Below are 15,389 nucleotides of genomic sequence, written 5' to 3'. Positions count from 1 at the left end.
AGGGAGAGGGGGCGGCGTGGAAGAGGCTGGAGATGGCGTCCTGTAAAGGAACGAGCCTAAAGGCGCTGGTGACGGCGCCGCTACCGCTCTCCCTGAAAAGGTATACCACGAACCCATTGGTGGTGGCAACCTTAAGGATCAGGGGGCAATGGAGGCGACATAGGGGGATGGCGGGTGCCTCGGTGTGGTCCCCGATCAGGAATAACCATAGGTTTGCCCCAGGAAGAATGGACGGAGGGTTCCAGAGCTGGCATCGGGCAGGAATTAGGAGATTGAGAGACTTGTATATTGACGGGGAGTTTGCGAGCCTGGGAGCGCTGGAGGAAAAGTATGAGTTGCCCCCGGTAAATATCTTTAGATACATGCAAGTGAGGGCGTTTACGAGGCAACAGGTGAGGGAATTTCCGCTGCTCCCGACACAGGGGATCCAGGATAGGGTGATTTCCGGGGTATGGGTCGGGGAGGGCAAAGTGTCCGAAATATATCAGGAGATGAGAGACGAGAGGGAGGCGCTGGTAGAGGAGCTGAAGGGAAAATGGGAAGAAGAGCTGGGGGAGGAGATTGAGGAGAGTCTGTGGGCGGATGCCCTAAGTAGGGTAAATTTCTCTTCCTCGTGTGCCAGGCTTGGCCTGATACAATTCAAGGTTCTACACAGAGCACACATGACGGGAGCAAGACTGAGCAGGTTCTTCGGAGTGGAGGACAGGTGCGGGAGGTGCTTGGGAAGCCCGGTGAACCACACACATGTTTTAGTCGTGTCCGGCACTGGATGAGTACTGGAGGGGAGCGGCAAGAGTGATTTCAAAGGTGGTGAAGGTCCGGGTCAAGCCAGGCTCGGGGTTAGCTATATTTGGGGTAGCGGGAGAGCCGGGAGTGCAGGAGGCGAAAGAGGCCGATATTCTGGCCTTTGCGTCCCTGGTAGCCTGGCGAAGGATCTTACTCATGTGGAAGGAAGCGAAACCCCCAGGCGTGGAGGCCTGGATAAACGACATGGCTGGGTTCGTAAAACTGAAACGGATGAAGTTTGCATTGAGAGGATCGGTTCAGGGGTTCTCCAGGCGGTGGCAACCGTTCCTTGACTATCTCGCGGAACGTTAAGGGAAAATAGATCGTCAGCAGCAGCAGCCCAGAGGGGAGGGAGGGGGGGGGGGGGGAGCACTATTTTTTGTTACTTTGCTAGTTCACTATTTTATTTAAATAATGTTACTTATTAGTTATTGTGTTATCTTTTATGTTGATTTGTAAGGTGGAAAAATTGTGTTTGAAAACTTTAATAAAATATATTTTAAAAAAAAGAAATTTACAGCACAGGAGGAGCTCATTTGTGCAATATGTCTGTGTTGCCTCTTTGCTATTGCAATACAAACTAAGTTCACTGCTCTGCTCCTTTCTATAACTGCATCATACTCTGCTTCAAATCATTGGCATTCCTTAAAATAGACAATGATCTTTGCCTCAACCACCCCCATCAGCAAACTTTCTAAGCTTCTACATTTCCTCTTATATCAAATATACAACCAATATATTTAAAATATCCTTATCTTATTTGAAGTACTTCCAATCTTAAAAATTATCTCAAATTGTCCATAGATTAATTTTCTATCACAATGTCCCCATATAATTGACCAAGTTGGAATACTTTCAAATCATGGAGACTTTGGAACCATAAGTTTAGAAATTCAAATCTCAGATCCTGGAAGAGTGGTCACTTTAAACTTTTCTCATCTACGTGCTGCCCCTCAGCACTATCTGAAGGCACGGCATTAGTTTTCACATGTTCACTGATGAATCCCAGCTCTACTCGCCACCACCTCTCTTGACTCCTCTACTGTTGATAAATTATCAGATTGGTTATCCAACGTCAACAAGCAGAAATTTCCTCCAATTAATGTTGGGAACACCTAAGCCATTGTTTTCAGTCCCTGCTTCAAACTCCGTTTCCTAGCCACCAACTCCATTCCTTTCCATGGGAACAGTCTGAGATTAAACAACCTTGGTGTCACATTTGATCCTGAGATGAGCTTCCGCCTTCATACTCGGGTCACCTCTAACACTGCCTATATCCACTTCTATGATACTGACTGTCTCATCTGCTGCTGGATCCATCATCCATGCCTTCATTTCCCGTAGACTTGACTGTTCCATTGCCCCTGGTTGGTTTCCCACGTTCTACCCTCCGTAAACTTCAGGTCATCCAAACCTTTGCAGCCTGCGTCTTAATTCACAGCAATTCCTGCTCCAAGGGCAGTGAGACAATTCATTATGTTAAAGGTGCTATATAAATACAAGTTGATGTTCATAAAATGATTACAATTTCCAAAGCAACTTTAAAATCCTGTTCAAGTGACCTTTTAATATATAGGTATATATACAGATTATGTATACGATTACACTGTTTACTTGGTGTTCCAACTTGCAGTATAGCAAGTTAACAATGCTATACAGTCTATTCCTGTTAACTGTTACTTATATTTTTTGTGCTAAAATGAATTATACAATAATGTGGACTAAGCAAGTAAATAACACAGTAAGTGGCAAATTAGTCTCCAAAATATAAATTATCTGATCATCTGAAATAAATAATTTGGGATTAACAACACATAGAAGAACTTGGTCACATACCCGAGTAGAGAAGTTATTAAAATGGGTTTTTCTAATGTCTGTGGTCAGGGTCTTTGGTTTTAGCTCTAGACAACACAACACTCACGAGGAGCATTATCAGCACTCGAAAAAGCTGCTACGTGCGATACTCAAAATAGTGGAGTATCTTGCCTGAGGGGAGAAAAAACACTGCCACACAGCAGTAAGCTTGTCTGTACTGGTTTAAAAATTAAAGAAATACTCCGGTTTATCTTCAGAAAAAAACCTGTTATATGAATCTTAACCGTGTCATTAAGAAAACTAGGGGCGCGATCCAATGGCCATGCTGTGCCTGAAATGCAGCTCGCCGCAGTGCAGCATGGCCGATAAAAGCCAGGAAACCCTGCTAACGCGATCTCGTGAGACATTGCGATGCAAATCTTGCCCATTGAGGGCGGGATCACTTTTTGGCAAATCTGCAAATTATAGCAAGACAGCATGTCCAGATTCCTGAGGTATCCGAGGCAATGGGATCTATCCCCTTTGCCTCAGAGACCTCGGGTGAGCGCCGTTTGGTGATGATGACCAGACAAACGGAGACCAGACAGAACAGTACTCGTGGGGGTCTCCCAAGGGATTAGGGGCCCCTAGCTGCATGCCCTTTGGGCAGGAAGATGCCCTGGCACTGACAATGTGACAAGCTGGCATTTATTGCGTGCGATCGGGCAGGGGGTGCAGAGAGGGCTGGGGCTCTCCCATAGTGCGTTCGGGTGGGGGAGGGGGTGCTCTCCAGTGTACAAGTCAATACTATGTACGGCCTTGCCCGTGTGTTCCCTGCTCCGGCCCCTTATATAACACTAGTCGCATCGTATAGCCATGTGTTTCTCGGTGTTGCAAGCGCCAGGAAACATGCGGCTAGACGTGCTCACTATGGGACTCTGTTCCCAGGTTTCAACTGACTTACATTTAGAATCAGACTTTTTCATTCCACAAACGCCAAACCGTCACATATAAATTCTCATGATATTATGATAATCCAATAGGATGACATTGTAGCTTTGGCCCTAAATATGGCCAAGTAACAAAGATACTAAAGATATCACAGAAGCTTTCTGGAGACTTTCTGGGAATCACAGTTTCTATAACAGGATGCAGGACAGCAGGCCTGGTCTCAAAGGAGAACGTTATCAGCTCAAGGCACAGGAGCTGATTGGGCAATGGCTGTCGCTATGCCTTGGTCAGATCGTAATTAAACACAGATCCCTGTTTGTCGTGCTCCTGAGAAGACCAATGATACCTGAGTGACTCATGACTCTTTGAACATTCGTGACTCAAGGACAGTGATTGATTAGTGCTGTCCTGTGAGTACATGACTGGAAGCATGAGATCGGTGTTAGTAAAATTTGTATAAAAAGGAGAGACAAAGAAGTTTCATCAGTGAAATCTCGAGGAACAACATTGCAGAAGGAAGAAGCTTCAAGCCTCCAGCTTGAAGACTGAGTCCGATCCCTGCTTGAGCCAGGCCAGTGCGATGAGGTAGTGACGCACTCCACAAATCCACTACTAGAATTTAGATAGGTATTAACAGTTTAACCTATGCTTGTGAACCTGTAATGGTAACAAAAGGAAGGTAGAATCATTTATGGTGTTTTTGATGCAGTGTTTGATAGAACCTCTCTTGTAGTAGCAATAAGCATTGGGATTTTATATTGTGTTCAATAAAGAAGTGATTTAAATCAAAGTTAAAGGTGTTAAGTCTATCAATTGGCTGGAGAGAGGGTCATGGTCAGCAACATGTGGTGCTGAATGTTGAGTCAATGCTGATATAATAGAATTATTGCATATCTGTATACCAAGACTAGGGATAGATAATTTAAAAAAACTACTGCTAACCTGGTAAAACGGACTTCACATATAGTGCACATATATGGTTTCTCCCCTGTATGCGTCCGCATGTGTCGTGGCAACTTCCCTGCTCCTTGGATCACTTTGTTGCAGATAGGGCACTGCTGAGAAGCCTTGGGTCTCATCTTTTTCTCATATTCCAAAGGCCAAGTTGGATACACTGCTGCCAAATAAGAAGGGCCTAATATATTCAGGTAGGAGTTAAAATCTAACTCTTCCTTTAATGTTCCAAGGTTATTATGGCTATTTTCCAACATAATACCTTTAAAAAAGTCACAAAGACTTGTAGTTGAAGGCAGATCCTCCTTGGCCTCTTCTTTGATCTTTTCCTTCTTCACTACGAGGTTAAGGGGTAATTGGTCCACATCTTGGTGTTCCACAAGCTGAGGAAAATCATCATAGCCTCTATTCCAGAGGGGAGGAAATAATCCTGGTCTGAGTGGAGGCATGTTAGTTCTTCCATTCAGCAAATTCCCTCTAGGACTTAGCCTTTCTTTTAAAAGAGACTCTAAGGAGAAATCACGTACAGGTCCCAAGTATCCACCAGGATCATTAACTGTAAATTGGCTTAAGAACTCACAAGGCAGTTCTGTGCATTGCTTTTCTATAAGCTTGTTGGTCAAAGTATTTTGAAAATCATATTCCTTATTCCAGTGGTGACTTTGTTGGGAGTTTCCCTCTGATTCATTGTTACGCTCTCGATGAGGTTCTCCAGGGTCTCGTTGGGGCGGTTCTTCACAATCTTGTTTGTGGAATTCTTCATGACCTTGTCCAGGGGATTCTTCAATATCTTGTTCAGGAAATTCTTTAAGAACATGTTTGGGAAATTCTTTAAGGCCTTGTTGGGGAGATTCACTGAAATCTGTCCGGAGCAGATCGTCTTGAGGATCTTGTTTTTCTGGATCTCCTCCATCACTGCTCACCTTACCACTTGACTCCATGATATCAACACATACTTGGATAAGACACTGGATCTCCAATTGTTGTGCTGCACTTAAAACATCCTTTACATTTGAGCTGCTAATAGTAAGGGTTGACGTATAAGCAAACTCCAAAATTGCAGAAAGTGCTTCTGGTGTCACAAAGTCGATCTGGTAAACATTATGTTGCTCTCCAAGTGTGTCTGTGGTGAACAGTGTCTTGAAATACTTGCTACATGCAGCAAGGATTGACCTGTGGGTCTTGTATTCTTGATCCTTTACTATCAGGACAACATCACAGAGAAGACCATCCTGCCTCTGTTCATTCAAATTACAAAGGAGTTCACTGCTATGGTCTGGAAATGGAATCCCAATGAGATCATCAGCAGCACTGGCCATCTTTATGTAAAGCGAGTCTGTGAAATAAAAATAGAAAATAATCTAATTAGTGACATATTTTGAAAATAATCAAACATACATACACACGTGTGCGCTGTCCACTCTTGGGAACACAGGAATTTCTAGACGAAAAGACACCAAGGCCCATCTAATATTTTTCTTTATTCTTTCATGGGTGTCACAGGCAAGCCCAGCATTTGTTGCCCAACCCTTATTGCCCTTGAACTGAATGGCTTGCTCAGCCATTTCAAAGGGCATTTAAGAGTCAACCACATTGCTGTAGATCTGGAGTCACATGTAAGTCATGCCAGGTAAGGATATTAATGAACCAGATAGACTTTCACAAAAATCGGAGTTAGTTGTCATGGTCACTACAGCTTTCAAGTTCAGATTTATGAGTTAAATTTAAGTTGGAATCATTTAAAAATAAATTTAGAATATCCAATTCTTTTTTTTTTCCAATTAAGGGGCTGTTTAGTGTGGCCAATCCACCCACCCTGCACATCTTTTTGGGTTGTGGGGGTGAGACCCATGTAGACACAGGGAGAATGTGCAAACTCCACACGGACAGTGACCCGGGCCGGAATCGAACCCAGGTCCTCGGTGCCACGAGGCAGCAGTGCTAACCACTGCACCACCATGCTCCCCATTAAGTTGGAATTTTAATTCACGTCCCCAGAGCATTGGCCTGGGCCTCTGGATCACTGGTCCAGTGACAATACCATTACACCCCCCACCCATCCCACCACCATTTTACCATCCTGGCAGTTGTATGATACAACAATAATGGGAGCTGTTGGGAGGAGACTTGTTCTTTCCAAGCATGCTACACTTACCACATGTCATGTCTCAAATTACTCAAATCCACAAAGCCCGAAATTAAATTTTCTGAAAGAAATCCATCAAATTTATATTTGAATGAATCAATACTCACTGCTATCACCAGCTCCTTTGGGAGCCTGCTCCATAAATTGACCACCAACTCACTGATACCAGCTTTTGACACTTTCTCTCAACTTAATTCTGTGCCTGCTCAGACCTGACGAACAAATATGAAGCACCTTAACATGTTTTGCTACAATAAAGGTGTTATGTAAATTCAGCATTTGATGTTAAATTATGTTCCTTTGTCAGGACAATGATCAAAATTGAAAAATCCATCCAAGAAGCTCTCTTTAAAACTATTCCAGAGTTAGAAAATCAACAGTACTGTAATTCAGAGGATGCACATTACTGACTAGCTGAATTTAAACTGATAACTTAGAAAAAATAGTTATGAAACCTCTCTCCAAAATTGGATCATAGAATCATAAAATTGACAGTGCAGAAGGAGGCCATTCAGCCCATCGGGTCGACACCGGCCCTTGGAAAGAGCATCCTACCTAAGCCCACGCCTCCACCCTATCCCCGTAACCCAGTAACCCTACCTAACCTTTTTGAACACTAAGGGCAATTTAGCATGGCCAATCCACCTAACCTGCACATCTTTGGACAGTGGGAGGAAACCGGAGCACCCGGAGGAATCCCATGCAGACATGGGAGAACGTGCAGACTCCATACAGGCAGTGACCAAGGTTGAAAGCGATCCTGGAGCTGTGAAGCAACTGTGCTAACCACTGTGCTACCGTGCTGCCCTAAACATATTAAGAATTGAGCCAACAATTTCAGTACCATTTGTGACTCCTCAGATACTGAAGCAATCCACATCAATATGCAGCAAGACCTGGACAACATTCAGGCTTGGGCTGATAGGTGGCAAGTAACATTCACACCCACAATTAAGTGTCAGGCAAAGGCCACCTTCAAAAAGTGAAAATCTTACCGTCTCCCCTTGGTAGTAATTGGAATTATCATCATGTTTGATGCGCACCTCATTCACCACCTTAAACATTCACTCCCTCCATCACTGTGCACTGTGCCAGCAGTGTGTACAATATACAAGAGATAGAAGGACAAAGGCAGCAGGTGCATGGGAACACCACCACCTGCAAGTTCCCCTCCAAGCCACAAACCATCCTGACTTGGATATCGCCATCCCTTCACTCTCTGGTTTAGCTGGGGGCTGGTTTAGCACACTGGGCTAAATCGCTGGCTTTTAAAGCAGACCAAGGCAGGCCAGCAGCACGGTTCAATTCCCGTACCAGCCTCCCCGAACAGGTGCCGGAATGTGGCGACTAGGGGCGTTTCACAGTAACTTCATTGAAGCCTACTCGTGACAAGCGATTTTCATTTCATTTCATTTTCATCAGTGGATCAAATCCTGGCATTCCCTTTAAAATAGCAATGTTAGTGTACCTTCAGCAGATGTACTTCAGTGGTTCAAGAAAAAAAAAATTCTCCACAAAATTCGATCTGAACGAATTGGGAACGAAACTACCACCTTCTGAAGGCAATTAGGGATGACGCAGCGATGCTCACATCCCATGAAAGAATTAAAACAAATTCTAACCACTTTTGTGATGAATGCAGAACATTTGATGCATTGGATAGTAAACATTTGTCAATTTAAGGGTTAAAAGCCTGGGTTAGAGTGTGTTTGACTGCAGTAGTCGTGTTTTTAAAAGAATCTTGTTTTGAAAGCCAGAGGTGAAATTGACCATTGGTAAAAGCCTAGACTAATGCACTATTATTTGACCAGGGGAGTTAATTGGCGGGATTCTCCGACCCCCGCAGGGTCGGAGAATTCCCGGGGGCGGCGTGAATCCCGCCCCGACGCTGGGTGCCATATTCTCCGGCGCCGTTTTTCGGGCGGTGGCGGGACTCACGCCATGCAGGTCGGGGGCCATTGGCAGCAGCCCCCCCGGTGATTCTCCGGGCCCCGATGGGCTGAGCGGCAGTCCATTTTTGGCTAGTCCCGCCGGCATGAGTTACGCATGGTCCCACACGGCGGGACCTGGCAGTTCAGTTGGCTGGGGCGGTCCTGGGGGGGATGCGTGGGGGGAACCGACCCCGGGGGTGGCCCACTGTGGCCTGGCCCGCGATCGGGGCCCACCGATCTGCGGGCGGGCCTGTTCCGTGGGGCACTTCTTCCGTCCGCACTGGCCCCTGTAAGGCTCCGCCATGGCCGGCGCGGAGAAGAGAACCACCTGCGCATGCGCCAAAATATGACGGCCAATCTGCGCATGCGCGGAATCAGGCCGGCGGTTCCGCACATGCTCGAGATCATGATGGCTGCTCCGCGCATGCGCGAACTTGCGCAGTCCCTTCGGCGCCGGCTGGAGCGGCGCCAATGACTCCGGCGTCCACCTAACCCCCGAGACAGGTGAGAATTCCTCACCTTGGGGGCCCATTGACACCGGAGTCGTTGGCACCGGTTTTCCCACCGGCGTGTGGACTTAGTACCCCAGCCTGGGGAGTTAATTTGTTTTCCCCTTGGTGGGAGATGAAATCATTGCTTGGTGGAGCTAAGGCATTCAGACATTGTGAAAAGAGATTTGCAGTTGAGTTCTGATCTGACTAATACTGAGTCCCGAAGTAAGAGGCGGGATTCTCCGTTGCCCGACGCTGAAATCGATTGCGGCAATCAGGCGGAGAATAGGCTCCGACGCCGAAATTGTGGCCGCTGCTGGTTTGATGCCAGTCAGCCATGCTCCCCCCTCCGAAATGGCGTTATCGTGACACCCGCCACGCGCAGTGCCAATGCCGTTTGCGCCTCATCGGCCGGCCCACTCGTGGTGCTCCGCCCCCGATCGGCCAAGATCCCGACGGCGTGGGACTAATGTGCTCACATAAATCGTGAACCCGGCCTGATCGCTATGGACTGTGTCCAGCGCTGCCACACTTGGCCGGGATCCGTCCTGCTGTCCGGGGGGCTTCTGCGAGGGCTGTGGTATTGGTAGGAGGTGGAATGTGGGGGTGCGGATGGCTGGTTGGGTCTGCGCATGGCCAGCGCCATGTTGTACGGTGCGACCGCTGCAGGTCATCAGCCGTGCGCATGCACGGCCCGGACCCACCCTTTTGCGACCGTGTTTGGCATGGGAGGCGGAGTGTTGCATTTTAGAAAGTCAAATCAAGATAGGACTTTCACGGTGAACGGTAGGACCTTAGGGAGTATCGTGGAACAGAGGGACCTTGGAGTTCAGGTTCACAGTTCTCTCAAGGTGGAGTCACAGGTATATATGGCAGTGAAGAAGACTTTTGGCATGCTGGCCTTCGTCAGTCAGGGCACTGAGTTTAGAAGTTGGGAAGTTATATTGCAGTTGTACAGGATGATGGTGAGGCTGCACCTGGAGTGTTGTGTTCAGTTTTGATCGCCTTGCTATAGGAAAGATGTCATTAAACTGGAGAGAGTGCAGAAGAGATTTACAAGGATGTTGTCAGTACTCAAGGAACTGAGTCATAGGGAGAGATTGGACAGGCCAGGTCATTTTTCTTTGGAACTTAGGAGCCTGAGGAGTGATCTTATAGAGATGTATAAGATCATGAGAGGCATGGATAGGGTGAATGCATTTAGTCTTTTTCCCAGGGTTGGGAAATCGAGAACTAGAGGACTTGGGTTTAAGTTAAGAGGGAAGCTGATATGGGTCAGTTTTTGGATGGCTGGACTTCCCGGAGCTGGAGGAGGGGAAGAGGCAGGTGCTGGAGAAACCATTAGGGCTAAAGGAGGTGATGGAGTGTATTAGCATGATGCAGTCGGGGAAGGCGCTGGGGTAGGATGGCTTTCCGGCGGAATTTTAGAAGCAATTCGCGATGGAGTTGGTCCCCGCACCTTTTGGCCATGTTTAGTGAAGCAGTGGAAAAGGGGAAGTTGCCAGCTATGATGGCGCAGGCTTCGATTTCGCTGATCCCGCAAAAGGGGAAGGACCCATTTCAAGTGTGGGTCCTATAGGCCCATCTCACTAAATACGGATGTGAACGTCCTGGCAAAGGTATTGGTGAGAAGGTTGGAAGGTTGTATGCCGGAGGTGGTTTCGGCGGACCAGGCGAACGTTGTGAATGGGAGGCAGCTCTCTAATTATATTAGGAGGTTGCTGAATGAAATTATGACCTTGTCAGGAAAGCGAGTGCTGGAGGTAGTGGCATAGTGTTATTGTCACTGGAATAGTAAACCAGACACCCAGAGAATTGCTCTGGGGACCCAGGTTCAAATCGCGCCACTTTAGATGGTGAAATTTGAATTCAATATAAAAACAAAAAGTCTAATGATGACCATGAAACCATTGTCGATTATTGTAAAAACCCATCTGGTTCACTTCCTTTAGGGAAGGAAATTTGCCATCCTTGCCTGATCTGGCCTACATGTGATTCCAGACCCACAGCAATGTGGTTGACTCTTAACTAGCCCCTCAAGGGCAATTGGGGATGGGCAATAAATGCTGGCACAGCCTGTGAACGAATTTTAAAAAAGGTGATAGTGTCCATGGACGCGGAGAAGGCCTTTGATCGGGTCGAGTGGAGGTATCTGTTTGAGACTCTGGGGAGTTTGGGTTTGGGGTTTGGGCCGAGATTTGTGGCATGGGTTCGAGTGTGGTGTGTGTCCCTCATTGCAAGTGTGCGAATGAATGAGACTAGCTCGAGGTGTTTTGGGTTGTATAGGGGATGAGGCAGAGATGCCGCTGCCGCCGCTGTTGTTTGCATTGGCGATTGAGCTCTTGCCGATGGCATTTCAGGCTTCGGTTGAGTGGCGGGGAATTGTGAAGTGGGGGGAGGGGGGAGACAGGGAGCACTGGATGTCATTGTACGTCGATGACCTGTTGTTATTCGTGTCGGATCCGTTGGAAAGCATGGGCAGAATCCTGGGCTTACTGGAGAGGTTTGTGGCATTCTCGGGTTATAAACTGAATGTAGGGAAAAGTGAGGTGTTTCCAGTAAATGCTGAAGGGCAGGGAGTGAACCAGGGGTCTTGCCATTTAAGGTGACAAGGGAGTGGTTTCAGTACCAGGTACCACATGAGTCGACTACAATGCATAGGTGGAACCTGACAGGGTTGGTGGAGGAGATCAAGGGGGACCTTAAAAAGTGGGATACGCTGCACCTGACATTGTCGGGGAGGGTGCAGGTGGTGAAGATGAACATGCTGCTGAGATTCCTGTTTGTGTTTCTGTCCCTCCCGATTTTTCTTCCCAGGGCCTTTTTCGGAAAGTGGATGTGCTAATTTTGGAATTTGTGTGGGCTGGGAAAGTGCCGAAGGTGAAGAGGGCTTTGTTGCAAAGGCAGAGGTGGGAAGGGGGGCTGACGTTCCCAAACTTGTTGCATTAATATTGGGCGGCGAGCGTGGACGATGGTGGGAGGGGGAGGGTGAGAGAGTGGGCTGGGTCAGGTTAGAGGAAATGTCTTGTCAGGATATGAGCCTGAAGGCTCTGGTGACAGCCCCGTTGCCGTTCGCTCCAAGAAAGTATAAGGAGAGTCCGTTGGTGGAATCGTCAATAAAAATCTGGAACCAGCTGAGGAGACACTTTAAACTGGGTCACATGTCGATGGTGACACCATTGTATGGGAACCACAGGTTTCCGCCGGGGAGGATGGATGGGATAAAGCGGTGGAAGGAGGAGGGGATAGGGCATGTTAAGGACATGTTTTTGGAGGGGAAGTTCACTGGGCGAGAGGAGCTACAGGAGAGGTTGCAATGTCGAAAACCCAGCAGCAGCCAATTTGGGCTAAGCAATCTCCACAAATGAAAATGTGATGACAAGATAATGGGCAGGATTCTCTGCTTGGGCCCATCAGCTGGATTCTCTGTTGCCCATTGCCGGTTGCGGAGTTCCCGATGCGGCGGAGAATCCAGTGTCGGCACCGATCCCGTTCTGATGCATCAGTCCCCCGCTGGCGGCGGCATCGAGGTTCGGACACCATGCCAGTGAGAGGATGCAAATGGGTCAATCACAAACATTTGCATCATCTTAATGGGCCATGCACCATATTCTCCAAGTTCTCATGATTCTCTGGGCCAGGATTCAATTGAGCGAGAATTGGTGCAGGGGAGGTAGGTGGACCTCGTGGCACTATTTTGCTTCCCTTGTATCCCAACAATGGTCACGACTGCATTTTGGCACTGCTGGAACTTTTGGGCTGCCACCAATCGGATCAGCATCTCTCAAAGGTGTGGTGGGATTTCCTGTCCTGAGTGACAGAAGTCCCACTCTCATCTAAGGCTATTCCCAGCATATTATCATTGCCGGGGAGGGGGGGGGGGGAATGGTAGCGAGTAATATGTACCCCCATAAAATTGCCTCACCTGAGAGGAATTAGCACAGAAACTGGAGGAAGCATGTGGGAAATAAATTACATGGCAATGTGCTATGATCTGCAATGCACTTCCTGAGAGAGTAGGAGAAGCAAATGCAATCACAACTTTATGGGATTGGATAAATACTTGGAACAATTTGCAGGGATAGATGGAAAGTGCAGAGATGTGGAACTAATTGGACAAATCTTCCAAAGAGCTAGCACAGGCAAATATGATTAAATTGCCTCCTTTTCTGTGTGATACTGTGGATCGTGATTAAAATATATGATGAAATGCAAACAGTTATTTTTAATCAACAATAATTAAATAGAGTGCTTAATAGGCACAGTAAAGTAGCTACCTACTTTAAAGTTCTGAAGCATTGAAACCAATGTCTATTAATTTCAATTGAAAATCCACAAAAGAAAAATATTCCAATTTTTTGAGGATTTAGAAAATGCTGAAAATGTGTTAGCGTTGGAGAAGTTGCAGCAAACGTGGGCATAATATTGCCCATTTCCCAAAAACATTCAGTCCTACTAGCAAAAGACACTGTGGAACATTTAATTTATTTTTAAGCAGACTGCTCTTCTGTTACCAAAATATGCATGAGTGAAACTCTTCACTTCAAACATGCTGAGAGATCTCAGGAGCTCAGGGTTCTACACTTTTATGTATTTGCCAGCATAGCAAGAAGGTACATCTGGAGGAAACTGTGATGCTCTCCCAAACCTGGCACCAGTGGTTGCCAAAAGTCTAAAAAGGCAGCAGGATTGACCTTTCAAGATCTTGGGCGTCATTCTCCGACCCCCCGCCGGATCGGAGAATGGCCTTTGGCCGCCGTGAATCCCGCCCCCGCCCCCGCCGAAGTCTCCGAAGGGAGAAAAGTCGGCGGGGCGTTAATGGCGCCGCTGCCGCGGAGAATGTTGCGGGTCTGCGCAAGGCAGCCGATTTTCGGCCTGCCGATATTCTCCCTTCCGGATGGGCCGAAGTCCCGTCGACGTGATGACCGTTCACGTCGACGTGAATCAAACCTCCTTTTCATCGGCGTGACCCGGTGCTCCAGGCTCACGCCGACCAGCGAGGAGGTGAGTGACGGCCTGGGGGGTTGGCTCTGGGCAGGAAATGGCGTGGCCGCAGACTGATTGCCTGAGGAGAGGTGTGTCTCGGCTTGTGTGTGTGTGCGGCGGGGGGGGGGGGGGGGGGGGGTGGGTGGTTAGAGTAGGCTGGGCTCCGGGGGAGTGCCGGGAGGGGGTCCGTGCCGGGGTGGAGGTTGGGGGTTGTGGAGGGGGTCCGTGCCGGGGTGGAGGTTGGGGGGGGGTCCGTGCTGGGGTGGAGGTTGGGGAGGGGGTCCGTGCCGGGGTGGAGGTTGGGGAGGGGGTCCATGCCGGGGTGGAGGTTGGGGAGGGGGTCCGTGCCGGGGTGGAGGTTGGGGAGGGGGTCCGTGCCGGGGTGGAGGTTGGGGAGGGGGTCCGTGCCGGGGTGGAGGTTGGGGGGGGGGGTCCGTGCTGGGGTGGAGGTTGGGGGTTGGGGAGGGGGTCCGTGCCGGGGTGGAGGTTGGGGGGGGGGTCCGTGCTGGGGTGGAGGTTGGGGGCTGGGGAGGGGGTCCGTGCCGGGGTGGAGGTTGGGGGGGGGGTCCGTGCTGGGGTGGAGGTTGGGGGTTGGGGAGGGGGTCCGTGCCGGGGTGGAGGTTGGGGGGGGGTCCGTGCTGGGGTGGAGGTTGGGGGTTGGGGAGGGGGTCCGTGCCGGGGTGGAGGTTGGGGGGGGTCCGTGCTGGGGTGGAGGTTGGGGGTTGGGGAGGGGGTCCGTGCCGGTGTGGAGGTTGGGGAGGGGGTCCGTGCCGGGGTGGAGGTTGGGGAGGGGGTCCGTGCCGGGGTGGAGGTTGGGGGGGGGTCCGTGCCGGGGTGGGTGATGGGAGGGCAAATGAGTTGGTCCACCTGGCCAGGTGCCAGCATCCAACAGTTGGACCCATGCGGTCCATGCCACCTGGCTGGGGGGAGGAGGGGATATGGGCAATGATGACATGTCGTTGTTCCCCTCCCCCCCACCAGGCCGTCATGTTTCAGACCATCCAGCGATGTTGGCCGCCGTGGTGGCAGCCGCTCATGTCTATGTTGCCCTGGATGAGGAGGAGGAGGAGGAGGAGGAGCGTGCCAGAGAGGCGGCGCAGGCTGCCGCAGAGGGGCAGGCGGCAGCCGCCCAGGCTGGAGGGACACCTGACCGACAGGACGAGGAGGGGGAGGAGGACGTCGCGGCCCCACGGCAACGGAGGCACCCGAGGGCGCCCCGTGTGTACCGGCCCCGGCAGTCATACCAGGACCTCACGGACCGGGAATGCAGGAGGAGACTCCGGATGAGCCGGGAAACCGTGGCACACATCTGCCACCTGCTGGCACACCTGTCACCACGTGGCACTGGCG

General features: G+C 49.4%; 1 protein-coding gene across 3 annotated transcripts in view; it reads right to left on the bottom strand.

Annotated features, from left to right (window-relative positions):
* Window positions 1-15,389, bottom strand: part of zbtb7c (zinc finger and BTB domain containing 7C) — a 517,924-nt gene that overhangs the window by 37,738 nt on the left and 464,797 nt on the right. For all 3 annotated transcript variants that reach the window (XM_072497445.1, XM_072497448.1, XM_072497446.1), the window contains one exon: window positions 4,474-5,821. In XM_072497445.1, coding sequence (XP_072353546.1) covers window positions 4,474-5,821 — 1,348 coding nt within the window. The remainder of the gene's footprint in view (window positions 1-4,473; window positions 5,822-15,389) is intronic.

This window comes from Scyliorhinus torazame, chromosome 3 (genome assembly GCF_047496885.1).
Source record: "Scyliorhinus torazame isolate Kashiwa2021f chromosome 3, sScyTor2.1, whole genome shotgun sequence".
NCBI classification, from domain to species: domain Eukaryota; kingdom Metazoa; phylum Chordata; class Chondrichthyes; order Carcharhiniformes; family Scyliorhinidae; genus Scyliorhinus; species Scyliorhinus torazame.
This window is presented reverse-complemented; position numbering and strand designations above follow the sequence as displayed.